Source organism: Hyla sarda, chromosome 9 (genome assembly GCF_029499605.1).
Source record: "Hyla sarda isolate aHylSar1 chromosome 9, aHylSar1.hap1, whole genome shotgun sequence".
Taxonomy (NCBI): Eukaryota; Metazoa; Chordata; class Amphibia; order Anura; family Hylidae; genus Hyla; species Hyla sarda.
This window is the reverse complement of record NC_079197.1, coordinates 32,566,908-32,586,793: the sequence shown is the minus strand read 5'-3', so window position 1 is coordinate 32,586,793 and position 19,886 is coordinate 32,566,908. Positions and strand designations below refer to the sequence as shown.

At 39.8% G+C, this 19,886-nt stretch overlaps 1 protein-coding gene across 1 annotated transcript in view; it reads left to right on the top strand.

Moving 5' to 3' along the window:
• ADGRD2 (adhesion G protein-coupled receptor D2) overlaps nt 1-19,886 on the top strand; it is a 199,284-nt gene that overhangs the window by 11,894 nt on the left and 167,504 nt on the right. The window contains exons 5-10 of the mRNA XM_056539057.1: nt 1,931-2,029; nt 3,754-3,839; nt 6,690-6,962; nt 7,045-7,156; nt 8,795-8,914; nt 17,806-17,926. Coding sequence (XP_056395032.1) covers nt 1,931-2,029; nt 3,754-3,839; nt 6,690-6,962; nt 7,045-7,156; nt 8,795-8,914; nt 17,806-17,926 — 811 coding nt within the window. The remainder of the gene's footprint in view (nt 1-1,930; nt 2,030-3,753; nt 3,840-6,689; nt 6,963-7,044; nt 7,157-8,794; nt 8,915-17,805; nt 17,927-19,886) is intronic.

Sequence of the window (19,886 nt, the reverse complement as noted above, 5' to 3'; positions counted from 1 at the left end):
CGTGAGACGTGGAGAAGCCGACTTAGCATCAAGAGACGCCACACCCACGAGAGCTGGGTGCGAGCGTGCGTTTCCCAGACGTGGAGGACGGATAGGGCAATCCACCAAAAAATGTTCGGTACTGGCACAGTACAGACAAAGATTCTCTTCCTTACGGCGATTCCTCTCTTCCAGGGTCAGGCGAGACCGATCCACTTGCATGGCTTCCTCGGCGGGAGGCCTAGGCGCAGATTGCAGTGGAGACTGTGGGAGAGGTGTCCAGAGATCTAAGTCTTTTTCCTGGCGGAGCTCTTGATGTCTCTCAGAAAAACGCATGTCAATGCGAGTGGCTAGATGAATGAGTTCATGCAGGTTAGCAGGAGTTTCTCGTGCGGCCAGAACATCTTTAATGTTGCTGGATAGGCCTTTTTTAAAGGTCGCGCAGAGGGCCTCATTATTCCAGGATAGTTCAGAAGCAAGAGTACGGAATTGTATGGCGTACTCGCCAACGGAAGAATTACCCTGGACCAGGTTCAGCAGGGCAGTCTCAGCAGAAGAGGCTCGGGCAGGTTCCTCAAAGACACTTCGAATTTCCGAGAAGAAGGAGTGTACAGAGGCAGTGACGGGGTCATTGCGGTCCCAGAGCGGTGTGGCCCATGACAGGGCTTTTCCAGACAGAAGGCTGACTACGAAAGCCACCTTAGACCTTTCAGTAGTAAACTGGTCCGACATCATCTCCATGTGCAGGGAACATTGCGAAAGAAAGCCACGGCAAAACTTAGAGTCCCCATTAAATTTGTCCGGCAAGGACAGGCGGAGGCTAGGAGTGGCCACTCGCTGCGGAAGGGGTGCAGGAGCTGGCGGAGGAGATGATTGCTGCTGAAGTTGCGACTGAAGTTGGTGCACAATGGTGGACATTTCCGACAGCTGGTGGGTTAGATGGGCGATCTGTCGGGATTGCTGGGCGACCACCGTGGTGATATCAGAGATATAAGGCAGAGGGACCTCAGCGGGATCCATGGCCGGATCTACTGTCACGATGCCGGCTGGCAGGTAGTGGATCCTCTGTGCCAGAGAGGGATTGGCGAGGACCGCGCTAGTGGACCGGTTCTAAGTCACTACTGGTTTTCACCAGAGCCCGCCGCAAAGCGGGATGGTCTTGCTGCGGCGGTAGTGACCAGGTCGTATCCACTAGCAACGGCTCACCTCTCTGACTGCTGATGATAGGCGAGGTACAAGGGAGTAGACAGAAGCAAGGTCGGACGTAGCAGAAGGTTGGGGGCAGGCGGCAAGGTTCGTAGTCAGGGTGGATAGCAGAAGTTCTGGTACACAGGCTTTAGACACACAAAACGCTTTCACTAGGCACAAGGGCAACAAGATCCGGCAAGGGAGTGCATGGGAGGAGGTCAGATATAGTCAGGGACCAGGTGGAAGCCAATTAAGCTAATTGGGCCAGGCACCAATCATTGGTGCACTGGCCCTTTAAGTCTCAGGGAGCTGGCGCGCGCGCGCCCTAGAGAGCGGAGCCGCGCGCGCCAGCACATGACAGCAGGGGACGGGAACGGGTAAGTGACCTGGGATGCGATTCGCGAGCGGGCGCGTCCCGCTGTGCGAATCGCATCCCCAACGGCCATGACAGTGCAGCGCTCCCGGTCAGCGGGACCGACCGGGGAGCTGCAGGGAGAAAGACGCCGTGAGCACTCCGGGGAGGAGCGGGGACCCGGAGCGCTAGGCGTAACAATACTCTGGTAAAATAAAAGCTATACTGTGATTGGTTGCTTCAGCAAAAAAAATATTTTTTTTTACTCACTTTTAATAAAGGATGTTTTGTCCCAATGGTTTCTCTTGCACATATACTGTAATTCAGTTTATCATTTTCTTTTCTTATTCTTTATTGAGATTTTATGATTCTAGTCACACTTCTATTTTTTATATATTTATTTGTTTATAGGAGATTCTTCAAGGTGTCAAATTCTGCAAAACCGTAATGGTGAGACCAACTACACAACATGTTGGGATGCATTGCCATTTGTTTGCTACCACGAAAAGGGTAAAATTTCATATTCTATACATGTTATAATATGTGTTAGTACAGTTCACCCAATAAATGTAAAGTAAGTAGTAACAATTTCCACAAAAACACTCTAGCAGCATGTAGTAATGCCAGTTGTTTTGGGCACAGGTGCCCTAAAATATGGCTAATGTTAGAGCTCTTTAAAAGAGATTATATACAAGAAAATTTGAGTTCAGACAACACCTTTAAATGAAAAAGTACAAATTTTTATTGAACAATGTTTTTTCTTTAAAAAACACATCAATTGCAGATATAAAGCATAACAAATGGGTATCCAATGCAGAAAAATGGGGCAAAGCTGGTTGTTATTGGATATATAGCACACTGTCTGAACGCAAAATATATGACACATATAGGAAAAATACAATTGTGATGTCCGCCACATATATAATATCATTAATAAAGTGCACAAATTTATTTGCAGACATTTACCATTGTTGATCATCAATACATGTGACATATATTAAATCATGAACAATTGGTACTAGTATCATTCCTCATGACATGAGATTCGAATAACCACATATCATAAGGTGCAAAGTAAATGCAGATAGATGCGCAGACAGTGCATAGTACTATCAGTACGGACTAAGTGTAGCCTTACCCATGTGGGAATAACAAGAAGCGCCCCGACCCCTACGATCGTTTTGTTTTCCCTTTCTCAAGAGGTACTCAAATTAGTGTCCTGTATGGTTGTACCAGATCCTTTTAAAGAGAGCAACACCCAACCAAAGAACAAACAGCCTTCACGTGATCTTGGGATTGTGTTTTAACTGCTGACAATGTTATATAGGTATCTGGTCAAAAAAACAAAAAGTACATTTGTTTTACATGTCCTTGGCTCAAAACTGATAACATTGGGAAATTTCACATAGGTGCTACCAGTCTCCGGTAGTGTCCCAGGCTGGAACACATTCTTGTTTCTGCTTTCTCCCCTCTCCTGGCTTGATTAAAGTTAAGCTTTCAGCAACGAGTGCTCTTGAAATCTCACACATGCATGCACTACAATATGAAAGCATGGTGCAAGTTTTTCTACTTTGGGAAGCGGCTTCGCAAGCTCACTTTGTGTGCACCACAATTCGGAAGCCTGACACGTGCTAGATTTCAACAGGGCTCAGCACTGGAAGCCTAACCCTGTTTGTCAAACAAGCTGGAAAAGGGAGGGGGAGAAAGAAGGCAGACACTTTAGGGCAGTGTTTCTCAACCGCGGTCCTTAAGACCCCCCAACAGGTCATGTTTTCAAGATTTCCTTAGTCTTTCACAGGTGATATAAATGTGGTGATACCTGATTCACTGGCTATAGTTATATCACCTGTGAAAGACTAAGGAAATCCAGAAAACATGACATGTTGAGGGTATTGAGGACAACGCTTGAGAAACACTGCTCTTGGGGCTTCAGAACACCTCTTTGAAACTTTGCAGCTGCAGCAGAAATGGGTGGTGCCTTGCTGAAGACCAAAAAAATGTTTATCTCTTGAACCCAGTATAACAATAAAAAAGTACAAAAAGAGTCAATTATATTGCTTAATTAGTACTGCAATTTTTACTATTCAACACAATAGTGTTCCACATTGTTTGCCATAGATGTAGGATTAGATGACTAAATTCTGCAAGCTGAGGCTATATAGGTAATGTAGTTATGGATATGGTAAAACCATACAGTACACTAATTGATGTTATTTGTTGTTTTGTTTCCCCAGAGGTCTATAATCTCTTTCAAAAGACCAAATCGAGTCGTGACCAAAGCTTCGCTAGCAGAGTGAATATGATTTCAAACCGCAGCGTGGTGAGTTGAGCTTTACGCTTGGAGTTATGGTTTCTGGCTCTTTTGTGATTGTTCCCTTTTAAGCTTCTAGAGATGAGCTTTTCAAACTTAACATGTTGGTGACATTCTTTTTAGAAGTGCATAGTTTGGCGACACATTTCTTGCAGTATTGCCAATTGCATGAATAGTATTGTGCGTCCTACAACACACCACACAATGGGATACTAGTTAGCAGAATTACAAATGTGGCTGCTGCCTCCTGTGCCATTTCATCCCCCCCCCCCCACACACACTCTTGATCACCCTCTATATCATTTCATTACCCCCTTCTTCCCACCTGTGCCACTTAATTACCCTGTGTTATTTCATAACCCCCCTCTGCCACTTCATTATTCCCCTTCATCCTTAACTGTGCCACTTCATCCTCTCTTGATTCCCCCATCATCATACCCCCCTTGATCCCTGTACCAATTCATCTCCCTCTGTCACTTCATTCCCCCTCTTGATCTCCCCCCGTGCCACTTGATTCACCTCCTGTGCCACTTTATTTTACCACACTTATCACCCCTTGTGCTACTTCATTCTCTCCCTTGATGACACTCTGGGCCACTCATCCCCCCCCTCATGCTATTTCGTTCTTATATGGCCTCAGTCTGGCACAAGCATGATCAGGTGCAGGGTCGGCAGCAAAACAGGGGCACTGACAAGTGATGTCCTCCCACTGCGCTCTTTGGCTCGACACCAGGGGCGTCACTCAACAGTTCTGGCAGCCACCGCTTCTCACTGATTTAAAATAGCCGCTGCACTGGCTTCCTGTTCAAGATTAGCAGCATGGACAGTGACCACTTAAAAACAGTGACCAAGGACGGCTGCTGATGCAGGACGAGACGGTCGCGACATACAGTGGGGATCAAAAGTTTGTATTAATGTGCATAAAGAAGCCAAGGAAAGATGGAAAAATCTCCAAAAGGCATCAAATTACAGATTACACATTCTTATAATATGTCAACAAAAGTTAGATTTTATTTCCATCATTTACACTTTCAAAATAACAGAAAACAAAAAAATTGAGTCTGCAAAAGTTTGGGCACCCTGCAGAGTTAATATCTTGTACTGCCCCCTTTGGCAAGTATCACAGCTTGTAAACGCTTTTTGTAGCCAGCCAAGAGCCTTTAAATTCTTGTTTGAGGTATCTTTGCCCATTCTTTCTTACAAAAGTCTTCCAGTTCTTTGAGATTTCTGGGCTGTCTGTCACGCACTGCTCTTTTAAGGTCTATCCATAGATTTTCAATTAAGTTGAGGTCAGGAGATTGTGAAGGCCATGGCAAAACCTTCATTTTACGCCTCTTGATGTAAACCCCTGTGGATTTCGAGGTGTGTTTAGGATCATTATCCATTTGTAGAAGCCATCCTCTTTAACTTCAGCTTTTTCACAGATGGCATCAACTTTGCATCCAAAATTTCCCTGTGCCACTGGCTCGATACAACCCCAAAGCATGATTGATCCCCCCCCATGCTTAACAGTTGGACAGAGGTTCTTTTCATTAAATTCTGTTCCCCTTCTTCTCCAAACGTACCTTTGCTCATTCCGGCCAAAAATTTCAATTTTTTCTTCTGATAACTCTTCCATAAAGACCATATTTGTACAAGTATCTCTTTATAGTGGAATAGTGTACCACAACTCAAGTGTCTGCCAGATCTTTGTGGAGGGATTGTGCAGTCAAACGTGGGTTTTGAATAGTTTTTCTCACAATCCTGCGAGATGTTTTTCTTGGTCTTCCAGATCTTGCTTTAACTTCCACTGTTCCTCATGACTGCCATTTCTTAATTACATTCCGAACAGAGGATATTGACATCTGAAAACGTTTTGCTATCTTCTTATAGCCTTTTCCAGCTTTGTGAGCGTCAACTATTTTCAGTTTCAGATTTCTAGACAACTGCTTAGAAGAACCCATGGTGCTGATTGTTGGGGCAAGATCAGATGAGTCTGGGCATTTAAAACCTTTGAGATTGACATCACCTGGTCTTCCCAGAGGATGATTGAGAACAATCCATGACACTGGCAGGTCTCAGCTTTGCAAAGGGGGCAGTGCATGCTATAAATTCTGCAGGGTGCCCATACTTTTGCAGATGCCATTTTTTTTGTTTTCTGTTATTTTGAAAGTGTAAATGATGGAAATAAAATCTAACTTTTGTTGACATATTATAAGAATGTCTAATCTGTAATTTGATGCCTTTTGGAGATTTTTCCATCTTTCCTTGGCTTCTTTATGCACTTTAATACAAATTTTTACCTGGGGTGCCCAAATTTTTGATCCCCACTGTACCTAGGGATTGTTGCTGACTCACTAGTGCGCAGCAGCACCCAGTTTGAAAATCCCTGCCTTAGTCACTGAGCAAGAATTATGGTTACTGTATGGTGATATGCACAAAATTAAAGGGGTTGTCTTTTTAGAAAATCTCCTTTCCATATGCCTATATGGATGTATTGATGCACCTTACGTGCCAGAGTGCACAGCCACCACTTTGGTGGACCTGCTTTGTGCATGTATTATATTGATGACCATTTATTTAACTATAGCATCATATGCCAATATCAGCTGATAGCCAGAGGCTTCTGAATCTGGACCTGCAAGCACCAGCGGTTCCCTGGGTTTGTTTAATTTCCAAGGGGGGTTGTCACGGTGGGACAACCCCAATAAAAACTAGATAACATACATAGGGGCCTAGCAAAATTATAACATTCATGTTTTCACCTGAGTGTATAAAATACTTATTGCACATAGTTTTTTTTTACTTGTATAAGGCTATAAATACAATTAAATGTCTTCAAGAAATACATGACAGATTGAATTATATGTTTCTTTTTAGATATCTGAAAATCCTCTTACTAGTGATGTTACCCAGTTTAGTGCACCTGAGGCTTTGGCGTGCCTTCAGGCTATCGAAGTGGGTCTGGAAATGGAAGAAAGTCCTCTGGATTCAGTGGATGTTTTGGGCATCATCCAGTTTCTGAAGGAAGTAGCTGATGTTGACATGCATGGCAGCAAAAACACATTAGAAGACCTGAGTCAACATTTTGTTCACGTAACTGGGGAGCTTCTTGAGCAACATGACCCAGACATGTGGTCAGAAGTAGCTCCGGTAATTTTTATTTTTTGTGGTGTTGCTAATATCAGTATTGTGCTTACTATGACAAAAATAACTGTACAACTTTTCCATTTAGATTATCAAAGGACCTATGGCAATACTTCAGACAGTGGATAAAATGGCCTGTAATTTTGCCCAACTTCTTTCGGATGAGAAGAAAGAAGTTTTTATACATCACAAGAACATTGGTCTGTGGATCCTTTTGATATTACATATGTATATTAAAGCATTTGGACATAGTGTATTCTTTATTGCCTTTTATGTAACATAATAGTGGCACTATACTATTATAAGCAGCCACATTTTTATATCTACAGGTTATCAAGTGAACTTAATTAAAAGAGAACTCTAGCCAAATGAAATTACCTTTATATAACTGCACCTGTTTAAGTTATATCACTTTGTAATGTACAAGTGTAATCTTTGCTGAGCCCAAACCCTGTGTCTCTCAGCTTTTTATTCAGGCAGGAAGTCCATTAGTTTTAAGCACACATGATAACTGTCGGGCACCAGTTTGCTGTGTTCGGCCGGCCGTTTTGGGTCAAACACGTCACTTTGCAATGTCACACTCCCTTCTTCTCAGCTCAGAGAACCAGAGCTTTAATGTGCAGTGTGTCATTGTCACTGACTGGCTGAGGCACGCACACCTACCTCATCTATATTCACTGATTTTCTAACCATATGACAGCTCTGCCCTGTAGCTTAGACTGGAAACAAGTGCAGGGGTTGATGGTTTGTGTACTTTTTTTTTCAGCTCTCAGCTGGAGTTTAAGGGGGCTTTAGGGGTTCAATTTCACTGGGATGCCTTGTGGAGACATAGTGAGTATATATATATATATATATATATATATATATATATATATATATATTATATATAATATATATTACTTATTTTAGTTTTTTTTTTTTCACTTTTGGCTGGATATCTCCATTAAGGCATGAAGCCATAGGGAACTATATGACTGGAGCTTCTGTGAGAATGAAAATGAAAACTAACTCTCCATATGTCTTAGGTCATCATGCACATATTTCACTTTTATGCCACAACTATTTCTATATACCATAGGGTGGTTAAAGAGTATTCCCATCTGAAGACATTATCCCCTATTCACAGGGTAGGCAATAACAAGCTGATCATTGGGGTCCTCCTTCTGGGACCCCCATCAATCCTGAGAATGGGAAAAAGAAGTATTCTTGAAAAGAATGATGAACACCAGTCAGTGCTCTATTCATTTTCTACGGGGGAGCATCAACCATTACTAAGTCCAGGGCTCAGCAATCTTGGCAGCCCAACAAGGAATGAATGGAGCTCTAGCTGTGCATGTGCGATGCACACTGTTCATCCCAAGGACAGATTTTGTCCCCATTCTCGGGATCAGTAGGGGTCCAATTGATTGGACCTTTACCAATTATCTTTTTATCTCCTATTCTGCAGAGTGGGGAAAACTTTGTCAGGTGGGGATACTCCTTTTAAGTGTATCTGAGAAATTTCCATAACAATCGCTGTTGATCCACAAGACCCTATGTCAACTTTCAACAAATTAAAGTAACTTTTTTGGCACACTACTTTTATCCTATGCACTTGGCCTTGTAAAATTGATATAGGCTTTCACCTTGCATTCAGGAGAGCTAATTTTTTGTTGCTCTGAGGGTAGCTTCAGCCAAAGTTATACTGCAATAGGATCTGATGAGTCTTGCGCTTGTGAGATTTTTGCTGTGGGTAATAGCACCATTTAATTTGAGAAATTGTAATCCAAGTAAATATAACGGTTTAGATATGATATGTATAATACTTGTGACATTTATACAGGACTTTTCTTCCATAGAAATTGCTGTGAGTCAGGTGGATCTAAATGCAGATGGTCACATTTACAAAGTACATACCACTGAAAGAGTGGATGAAATAGAAATTCTCGAGGAGGACCTTAAGAAACTTGTAGAAGAAGGTAAGTTGAAAGTTCCAGTTTGAAGGAAGTTAAAAGTTGCTTTTATGCATAGACAGTAAAATACTGTGTAACCATGAATCATATAAACATAACATAAATATGATAAAAGCAAGAACACATAGAGAAGCCAACAAAGTTTGGATAGGTTATTGTGGAACCTGATGGCTTATATATAAGTAGGGGTCTCATTGTGAAAAGCAGTGCCAACTCTGTGATTCTTGATTTATGGAATGTTTGGATAGTCGCTTTTTGTAATAAGGGGCTAATGAAAATAAGTTAATGACAGGATATTCTGCTTCTGGGACCCAGAGTAATTTACTGTAATCTGTGGGGTTGTACAGTAGGAAGTGTTTATCCTGCAGCACCATTAAAAGCTACGGAAAAGTGATGCATGGTATCTGTTAAAAACTATGTGTTGTCTTTGTAATGCAGTGTTTCCCAACCAGTGTGCCATCATTATTATTTAATATAATTGGAGATTTTCCTACCCTTGGTGACGGAAAATACAGTTTTTATTAAAGACAGGAGATGAACATTATGCTACTCTTTCTTTACTGTTTTCTATAGCAGCAAACAAAGGGTTAATAGTATATTCCAAGAAAAAAGTTTAACAGGTGTTAGTTTCAAAAGTGGCCTAAAAACACATCAGACAGGCCTATAACAGTCTCTAATTGGCCTCAACATATTCCCAAACATATCCCCACACCTCTTGTTTGAATAGTTATTGTGTAATTTTATGTCTGATACTTGTCTTTGTTTGTACCCCATAATTGTAAGCGCTGCGGAATCTGTAGGCGCTATATAAATAAAAAAATTATGTCTAGTGTTCGGTTAACAATGGTATGGTCTGAATAGATATAATGGCTCATCAAGATAGGCTCCTCCTCTTTCTTTGATGTAGTGTAGAATAAGGAATTCCAAACAAACTCTTGACATAAAAGGCATCCTAAACTGTAATATTGAACTGGAACGTAGGATCATCTCTGAATCGATTAGATTAACTTCCAGATAAAAAGGATCCAACTTGGAAATATAATTTCAATGGAATCCAGAACTTGTAATTGGTTATACTGAAAAAGAGAAATAATATTAATAGATAGGGTTGGGTCAACTGGGTGGGATAATGTTCGTCTCCTGTCTTTAATAAAATCTATATTTTCTGTCCGAGTAGGAAAATCTCCAATTTTATTACAATCCAGGAGACTCACATTATGCTTGTTCAAATCTTATAAACAATTGAAACTGATACATTTAAAATATGTTCTAAAATACAGTCGTAGAAACATGAGTACTGGGTCTAAAATAAAAAAAAGTTTTGAAAGTAGACTCTGTGGACCAATGAGCAGTTTTTAGTATGTCCGATAAAGAACCACTAGCTTATCTAACCTTAGTGGATATGGCACCTCTGGTAGAGTGGGCTCCAAAAATGGATGCATCTATACCTGCTAAGGACGTGACTTGTTTTATCCACCTAGCAAGAGTTGGAGGGGATACCAGTAAGTGAGGTTTACAATGTGAAAAAAATTCATTGAGAGTTTTAGGGGTTTTTAATAGATTCAGTTTTATGTTCATAGGATTTAAGACAACTAACCACGCAAATAATTTTGTGATCAGGAAAAACTGGATAACATACCTTCCGGATGTTAGTTTTTATACGTTTATGTATAGAAAAAACAACACCTTGAGGATTTAATTGTTTGTGGGAAATGTCTAAAGCTTTAACATCAGATACTTGTTTGAAAGATATTAGACATAAAAGCATTGTAAGTTTGTAAGATAGAATTTTTAATGGAAAAAGGTAATTATCTCCCCAAAAATTAATTAAATCAAATTAATTTAATTTAATTATTATTTTTTTTTTATTAAAACATCCCATGTACCGTAGATTGATATTTAGGTAATGGGAGACATCTATATTTAATGCCCTTCATAAGTTTACAAATTAAAGGATGTTTACCTACTGAAATGGAATATATTGGGGCATTATAAAAATATATGGCTGAAAGGTATACGTTAATAGTACGATAAGCCCTACCTTCATCATAGGAATGAGAAAGGAAATTTAATAATTTTATTTATAGATGCATGTATGGGATCCAGATACCAGATACCATTGCATGCATTAGACCATATTTTCCAGGCTGATCCATAAGCTGATCTGGTACCTTGGGGCACATGCATCTGAAAGGATGTTTTGAGCTGATTATGAAAGTTTATTAGCTTAGTTCATATCAGGTCAACAGAACCTAATAGGGTTATCTGAGTGGGCAAGATCACAGGATGAGGATTGCACAATAGATCTGTCAGAATGGAATGGTGAGTTGGGATTATGCAAGGAGAATCTATGGACATCCCTAGAGCTTGAGGGAACCACGGTTGAGTCGGCCATAATGGAGTTATAAGAACTATTGTTGATTTGTAAATCTTGGTCAATAAAAGTCTTTGAAATTAGAATAAATGGAGGAAATGCATAAAGTGTCCCCTTGGGCCAAATTTTATGTTATGCGTCTGTGCCCATATATTCTGGATTTGGGCGCCAACTGAAAAATTGAGGGATTTGGCGGTTTAGTCTGGATGTAAATAAATCCAGTTGAAGGGGACCCCAAAGGGAAACTAGTTGGTTAATTATTATGGGATCTAATTTCCAATCCCTGTAATCTGTGAGGTACCGAGAGTTCCAATCTGCTGTGTAGTTGGATAACCCAGGGAGATATTCTGCCTTTAAAGTGATATCTTGGTTGAGGAAAAAAAATGCCAAAATTCTTTTGCTATGTTGGAAAGAGTCTTTGATTTTGTACCTCTTAATGGACTGATGTATTGTACTGCAGGGATGTTGTCCATCCGCATTAGAATGCAGCAATGAGATCTGTGTTTGGCGAAACTCTTGAGGGCGCATGAAGCCGCCAAAAGTTCCATACAATTGATATGAAGGTGTAACTCAACCAAGGAGACTGGCATCTGACTCTATTATGAGATCTGGAATAGGAGTCAAAATAACTTTCCCGTTCCAGGATTGTATATGTTGGAGCCACCAAAGAAGTTCTTCCTTGATGTCTGGGGAAAGAGTTTTCTCATCTGAATATGTTAGACCTTATCTCAGATGCTGAGTTTTGAGACATTGAAGTGCTCTGTAATGGAGGGGTGCTGGAAATATAGCTTGAATGGATGAGGAGAGTAAGTCTACTTTCCAAGCTATCGTGCGAAAGGACACTAATTGTTTGTTCAGAACTTGAACATATTTCCCTTCTGATTGTCCTCAATCTCCTCAAGGGAACACTCAAAATGGCAAATTGGGTATTGATTAAAAAACCCAAAAACCACTTCTTGTGAAGGGATCAGGGTGATTTTTTGTAATTGATTAAAAATCCCAGGTTTGATAATAAAGTTATGGTCCAATGTATGTGTAGATTAATTAAATCTATTGAGTCTGCCATAATGAGGATATCTTCCAGATAGATTATAAGACAAACTCCCCGAGCTTTCAAAATGGCTACTACTGGTTTCAACAGTTTAGTAAAGCACCATGGTGCTCAAGAGAGACCGAAAGGTAGGCATGTAAATTGCCATTTCTGATTTTCCCATACAAACTGGAGGTATGGCTGTGATAATGGGTGCATGGGCACCTTGAGATAGGCGTCTTTTAGGTCTATTTTTGTTAACCAATCGTTTGGTAATAATTGTATTTAGAATCCATGTTTCCGCCGTGATCATAGACCAGATGTGGATAACATGTTAAATTCTCCCTCCTAGGGGAATGGGAGAAAAATATGGAAGAAGTCTTACCTGCAGAGGATCTCGTTCTCGGATATCCTCTATGGATTCTAGCCCTCCAGGGCTTTCCTCTAGAAGGGAAGAATGGTGTGGGTTGGTAAGTGGTTGGTGGTACTGACACATTATCCGTCCTGGGTGGTTGGAGGCCTCTATATGATTGTCTTGAGATTGACGGCTGGGGAACCAGCCTCTTAGTCTCCCAGCCCTGCCAAAAACACGTCCTTGGAAAACTCTCTTAAGAGAGGATTGGGCTTTGTCAAGTGAAGAGAAAAGGCTGACATTTTTGTTAATTTCTTTAATATAGGATTCGCCAAATAAAAAAATTATCCGTGGAGGGAAGAGGCTAATTGAATTAATTGGGGATCCAATTTCATCAGGATCAACCTCTTTCTCTCCATACATAGAGAAGAGTGGGCATTGCCAAATATACAAAGGGTTCTTTTGGCCCATCCTCGAAGGGTAGGAAGGTCAGTGGGCTCACCAGAAATGGTTGCCTTCTCAGTGAGGTCTAAAATACGAGTGAGGGGACCTAATAGGTCTAGGAATTTATCTTGGACTAATCTAAATGAACGGTCCACTCCTTTCTTTGGGTTTTTACCTGTTTTGGATAAGAATTTTATAAATTTTGGATCTACATCAGGAGTTTTTGCCAAGTTAAAGGGTAGAGTGGGTCTAGGACATTCAGACTTTAACTTGCTCCTGGCTGCTCTGTCAAAGTTTTTTTTAACCCATTTACAAACAAATTTTGACACTTGTGGGTTGGGGACCCATTCTCCCGACTGTGGGTGTTTTATATGTCCCAGGTCAAAGTATGAGTTGCCAGCACCATCAATAATAAATGGTTCAGAGGAATGATCTTCCAACAGGTCATCCTCTCCCTCTGATATGTCTTCATATTCTGAGTCATCAGGGTTAGAAATTATACTTTCCTCAGATGAGGAGTGATCAGAGGCTATATTATGAGAGGTTGGTCTAATCTTAGAAGAGACCTTAATTGCCCCTTTTTATGTGCTTCCTATAGGGCTGAGGGTTTGGGGGTAGATTAGATACCCTTAGAAATGAGCTTTTCTGAGAAGCTTTAGTTTCAACCTGATCCTCTGGATGTATAGATTTTTTTCTTAGATTTTGTCACAGTAGGATCGGTATTTACGTGGCACCTTTTCTGATGCACCTTACCTCTTTTTAGACCTGCCATCATGTGGGAGGTCGAGTCTTCAGCAGACCAGAATATATCAGAAGGGGTTGAAGGACCCTTCATAGGAGAATCATGTGGATTATTGCGATTTATCGCAGATGCCACTGATTTGGTTATCACATCTTGTATTGAAGACATTGCGGATTTGACCGCTGATTGTACGGATTTTTTCACGGATTGATCCACCAGCGATTGCAATACATATTCATCAACATATTCAAAATTTTGTGTCTCAGACATCTCAGTGGTTTCTTTGTTTGCAATGACTGAGGCTGATATATATGTAATGATATAAGAAATATATATATATATATATATATATATATATATATATATATATATATCATATAGAAAACAAGCATAGGGCAGCACTCCTAAGAAAACGTTGTGATGGAATAAACACCTTGTTTTCCCCCCGTCCATTTTGGTGTGCTGCAGTCGTCCTTGCTATATATATATATATATATATATATATATATATGTATATGTATATATATATATATATATATCCCCTTAAGGACCCGGGGTTTTTCCGTTTTTGCATTTTCGTTTTTTCCTCCTAACCTTTAAAAAAATCATAACTCTTTCAATTTTGAAAAAACATAGAGTAGAATCCAGCTCAATCTGCAATAAAACAGTCTTTATTCAAAGGACATGGTCAGGAACAGCAGAAGTTAAGCGTTTCAAGCGCCAAGCGCTCTTAGTCATTTATGACTAAGCGCTTGGCACTTGAAACACGTAACTTCTGCTGTTCCTGACCATGTCCTTTGAATAAAAGATGGTTTTATTACACATTGAGCTGGATTCTACTCTACGTTTTTCCTATTTGCTTTGGTGCCGTCCAGCACAAGGATCTGTGCTCTGGTTGTCCAGGCGGGGTGAGCTGGTTGGACTTTTTTTCTCTTAAAATTTTGCACCTAAAAATCCATATGATGGCTTATTTTTTGTGCCACCAATTCTTCTTTGTAATGACGTCAGTCATTTTACCTAAAAATGTATGGCGAAATGGAAAAAAAATCATTGTGAGACAAAATAAAAAAAAATAAATAAATAAAAAAGCCATTTTGTAACTTTTGGGGGCTTCTGTTTCTTCTCTTTATTCTGTAGGTCCATATGATTAAAATTATACCCTACCCTTGTGTAGGTTTGATTTTGTCATACTTCTGGAAAAAATCATAACTACACGCAGGAAAAATTTTTCCGCATATGGGGTGGTATGGGGCTCATTTTTTGCGCCGTGATCTGAAGTTTTTAGTGGTACCATTTATGTATTGATCAGACTTATTGATCATTTTTTCATGATTTAAAAAGTGACCATAAGTACACTATTTTGGACTTTGGAATTTTTTTGCGTGTACGCCATTGGCCGTGCGGTTTAATTAATTATATATTTTTATAACTTGGACATTTCCACACCTGGCGATACCAGATATGTTTATTTTTATTTTTATGTTTTTAAATGGGAAAAGGGGGGGGGGTGATACAAACTTTATTCTCCCATATGGGGCTATAACACTGCATACACTGATCTTTTACATTGATCAATGGTTTTTCATAGGATCAATGATTATGCTGCTTGACTGCTCATGCCTTCATCTCAGGCACTGAGCAGTCATTCGGCGATCAGACACCAGGATGCAGGTAAGTGACCCTCCGAGCTGCCGACAGGATGACGAGACGCGCATCTGAAGAGCATGACAGCGCGAGCCAGCTGGGGTGGGAAATACATCAGGGATGCGGTGTGGAGCGTGTATGAGGTATTTAGATGAATAGAAGATAGTGGTGATGTTGGTGATATAGAGTATATCTATAGGGAAATAGTATAACAGAAAGAAAATAATGAAAATGAAATGAAGTAATGAATTAGATATATGAATTACAGACATGAATATAAAGTAGTGACCAATGGACTGAATGTACATAAATACTGTAGTGAAATAACCAGAATACATGGCTATATATAATATATTAGGATAAACTTAAATGAAAATAAATGGAAATAACCTTAAATATATATATGGAATTATGAAAAGTTATGAGGTATATGAAATTTGTGAGGAGAAAATTCTCAGATACTTATCTCTAGTTATAGCAGCAAAGAAAGAGGAGGAGCCTATCTTGATGAGCCATTATATCTATTTGGACTATACCATTGTTAACCAAACACTAGACCTGTTAAACTTTTTTCTTGGAATATACTAATAACCCTTTGTTTGCTGCTATAGAAAACAGTAAAGAAAGAAAAGCATAATGTGAATCTCCTGGATTGTAACAAAATTGAAATTCATCTAATACTTTGAGACAGTATAGTAGTTATGAGCGTCATTGTGTTTATTTTAACTTCTTTAAGAGTGAGGGCACTCCTATGGGGTTTAGGTTCTCCCCAGCTCTTGAAAACATAGATATAGGGAGATGGGAGGATGATTTCATCTTCCCTCCAGACATTGCTTTTGAGGGCTGTATTGTTTGAGTTGGGAGTGACATCAATGACCTCCACTTGGTATGGGATCATAATGTAGTGCCCATACAAGGTTTTGTTTGTAAATTTTTATCAGTATAATTTGGGATTTATGGGAAATGTTGGACTTTTGGATATGTGTTTGGAATTACATCATGTGGAGGATAGATAGTAATTTTATAAAAAGAAACTGGACTTGCCAGTTTACAGTTGCCACCCGCAGCACACTATTGAATCCATACTCATTCTGGTGTACACCAGGGCTAGAAGATAAGCAATAAGCATGACAGGTACATAAAGTAAAAAAAGAAATGTAAAAGAAGTACAGCTAATGTGGGTAAAAAGTAAAGATTTGGAAGAAGCCTTTTGGGTGCTCTTACACACAGTGCTGGCGTTAGGCGTGGCCAGTAGCTTGGCATTTAAGAGCACTCTTATGATTCTCCAGTTTCTTCGTTTTCAGCTGGTTTGATGTACATATATTGAGAAGTTAATGAATTGGAGGTTCATTTGCTATTGTGTTTTTCTCTGTAAGGTTTGTCAAACACATTGCCCATATGTGCAGTTGGATATTTAGAAGCACTCTTGCTACAACAATGACAATGATCATTGTCATGTTTTTTGTTTTTCATGAGAAGGTTATATTTAGAAATAAAGATTTCTATTGTGGTAGTATTCCCCAACTAATGGGCAATATGTGAGTGAAATGTTAAATATTATCTCTTTGAGAGCCCCATGGTGAAATGTGATAGTTTTCTTGTGATTTTAAATAGTTGCACATATTAGGTACTAGTCATTCCATAAGCAAAAACCTTTAGGGTTCGAAACACTGATGTCCTCATGTGCCATGTCTGTACAATGTATTTAAACAAAATGTAATAAGAAGCAAGTTGTTTTCTGAAAAACATAGGGACAAATGAATTATCAGTATGGCTAGGGCTTGGCAGTAACACAGGTTTGTCCGAGCGTCGAGGTAAAAGAAACAGGAGTATTGCGCCATAAAATAAGTCTGTGTTTCCTTATGAGTTAGGAATTTGAAGGCCATTTGTAACATTCACAAGCATTCCTTTTTTCCTTACACAAAGAACCACTCAGGTCCTGTGCAAGTTGTGCTGTATTGTTCTATTGATACACAAGCTGCTGTAAAGCCTTTAATTATGTTGTACTGCCGTGTCAAAATGTGATCCTCAAGCATACATCATTAAAGTGTCTCTCCAAAGTGATCTGATATTGGGTGTGTAGAGAGACAACTGAACACTGTAGAGACATTCATGGGGCCAAGAGTACTTTTCATGCAGAAGTGTATCTCCAGGCCTGATATCAGATCACTTGAGTGACCATAATTGGAGAGAACCTTAAAAAGATATATGGACATAAGATACCATCTTCCGACTTATTTTCTTTATTTATTATATGTCTTAATTTGATTTGCAATAGGTCATATCTTTTCCTTGTTCTTTATCCTTTCAGGTCATACTGAGGTTACTGTTGTAAATACATGGTCTAGTTTAAACTCCTTTCAACATTTATTTGGAGACCAGAATCACAATTTCATTCATGTAGATACGTCTATTTCACATGGAGGATACAAGTAAGTTTTTTTGTTTATTACAATATTTCTGCTATGCATCCTTCCCAATATTTTTAAAGCCCACCCTAATCCACCCAGTAATGCCTACAAATATGCTCTGGGTCCGGGGGTCGTGATGTCACGCCCCTCCAATGCAATGATGGCAGGATGGAGATAAGGTGACAAATTGAGCACTTGCCCTCTTTCAAACACTTTCTGAGCTGCAGTCACTATTGACTGTGGCATTTAAGGAGTTAAAAGCCCAAAATCTAAATTATCCCCAATCCCGGCTATTACAGCAGTATTTCTGCTGGTACATCGGACACCTGCAAATGACAGCTTAGGTATAACTTCTGTGCTTGTAGTATCACCTTAAAGTGATATAAGGTCTCATTATGAGGGGCGTGGCCATGACGTGACATTATGAGGGGTGTGGCCATGACGTCACGATCCCCGCAACTGGCACCCAGTGTTTGGAACAATCTTCCGAATGCTGGGGCAGAGGAGTACCCCTTTAAAAGCAACAGTGATGCTCTATATCCCAGTCCTCATATCTCCAGCCTTACATCCCGTCCTCCACACTAACCATTCTCTACAACTGCTTGCCTGGAAAGTCAAGATGTTTAAAAAGTCCCGAGAAATCTCTGCAGCCCAAAAGCAATGCGATCAGAAGATGTACCGGAAGTCCCGTAGACTTGCATGGAACCTCAGAGAAAACTTGCAAAGGGTGTGGGTTAGGGTTGAATTAACTCTACTATATTTTTTGGGAGGTTTCATTTTCTCCTCTGTCTTGTAACAATTCAGTTGTTAGACATGTACCCATATTATGCCGGTTTGGCATTGTCTCATAACTGAGGCTACAATAGTGTGTCACTCAACTGCAAACAAGTCTTTCCCACTGATACACTTGTAGCACATCAATCATATGGAGGTCTTATGAAAGCTGCCTTTACATACAATTCACTATAATCCTTTGGACTGCAAGTGCTATTATAGCTGTTGCAAAGCTTTGGTAAATTTCAAATGTGTCTCCTGTGTAGAGGTCTCACCTTTGGGATCTGACCTTTGGGAACTCTCCAAACAGGAGACAAAAGGCGAAAGGTGCAAATGTGCTTCTGTTACAGTTATAGGGATCAGAACAGGGCAATAAAAGCTCAAAAACACTGCATTATCATTGCATTTAGAGCTTCTTTTTTTCGCACTAAGCACTTTTTTAGGTGCCCTTTGTGGGTACACATAACGGCAAACAGCCTTACCTGAGCAACTTTCAGTTTTCACTTTGCAGTGGTTGCCAATTTATGAAGGGCAAATGTCACAAGAAGGCATAAAAAAAAAAAAGTTGCAAACCCCACTAAAATGTCACAAGTCAAAGCCAGGTTAGACCTGGCTTACAAAAATGCCTTTGATGAGCACTTTTAAAGGGGTACTCCAGTGGAAAACCTTTTTTTTTTTTTTTTAAATCAACTGGTGCCAGAAAGTTAAACAGATTTGTAAAACTTCTATTTCCAGTACTTATTAGCTGCTGAATACTACAGAGGAAATTCTTTTCTTTTTGGAACACAGTGCTCTCTGCTGACATCACAAGCACAGTGCTCTCTGCTGTGACATCTCTGTCCATTTTAGGAACTGTCCAGAGCAGTATATGTGTGCATATGTGTGCCAAATTTATCAACCCCCCTTGATAGTATGATAAATGTGTCGCACATAAGCAAAACCAAAGCATAAAACAATGGCTCCAAAACTCCCTTTTCCCCCATTGAGTTCTCTGTTCTTTTAAACATAAAAAAGTATTATTTTGTCCTTAAATGTCCTTCTTTCTTGTTTTCTTGTGTTTTTAAAATTATCTCTCAGTATCTTTTAACCCCTGTATATTTTTGAGATGCAACCTGGGTGTTTTCTGCATCACTTCCAAATGGCTGAAGATATTTCGATAAAACTTGATACACATGTTGCTACAAATATAGGATACATAAATGAACCC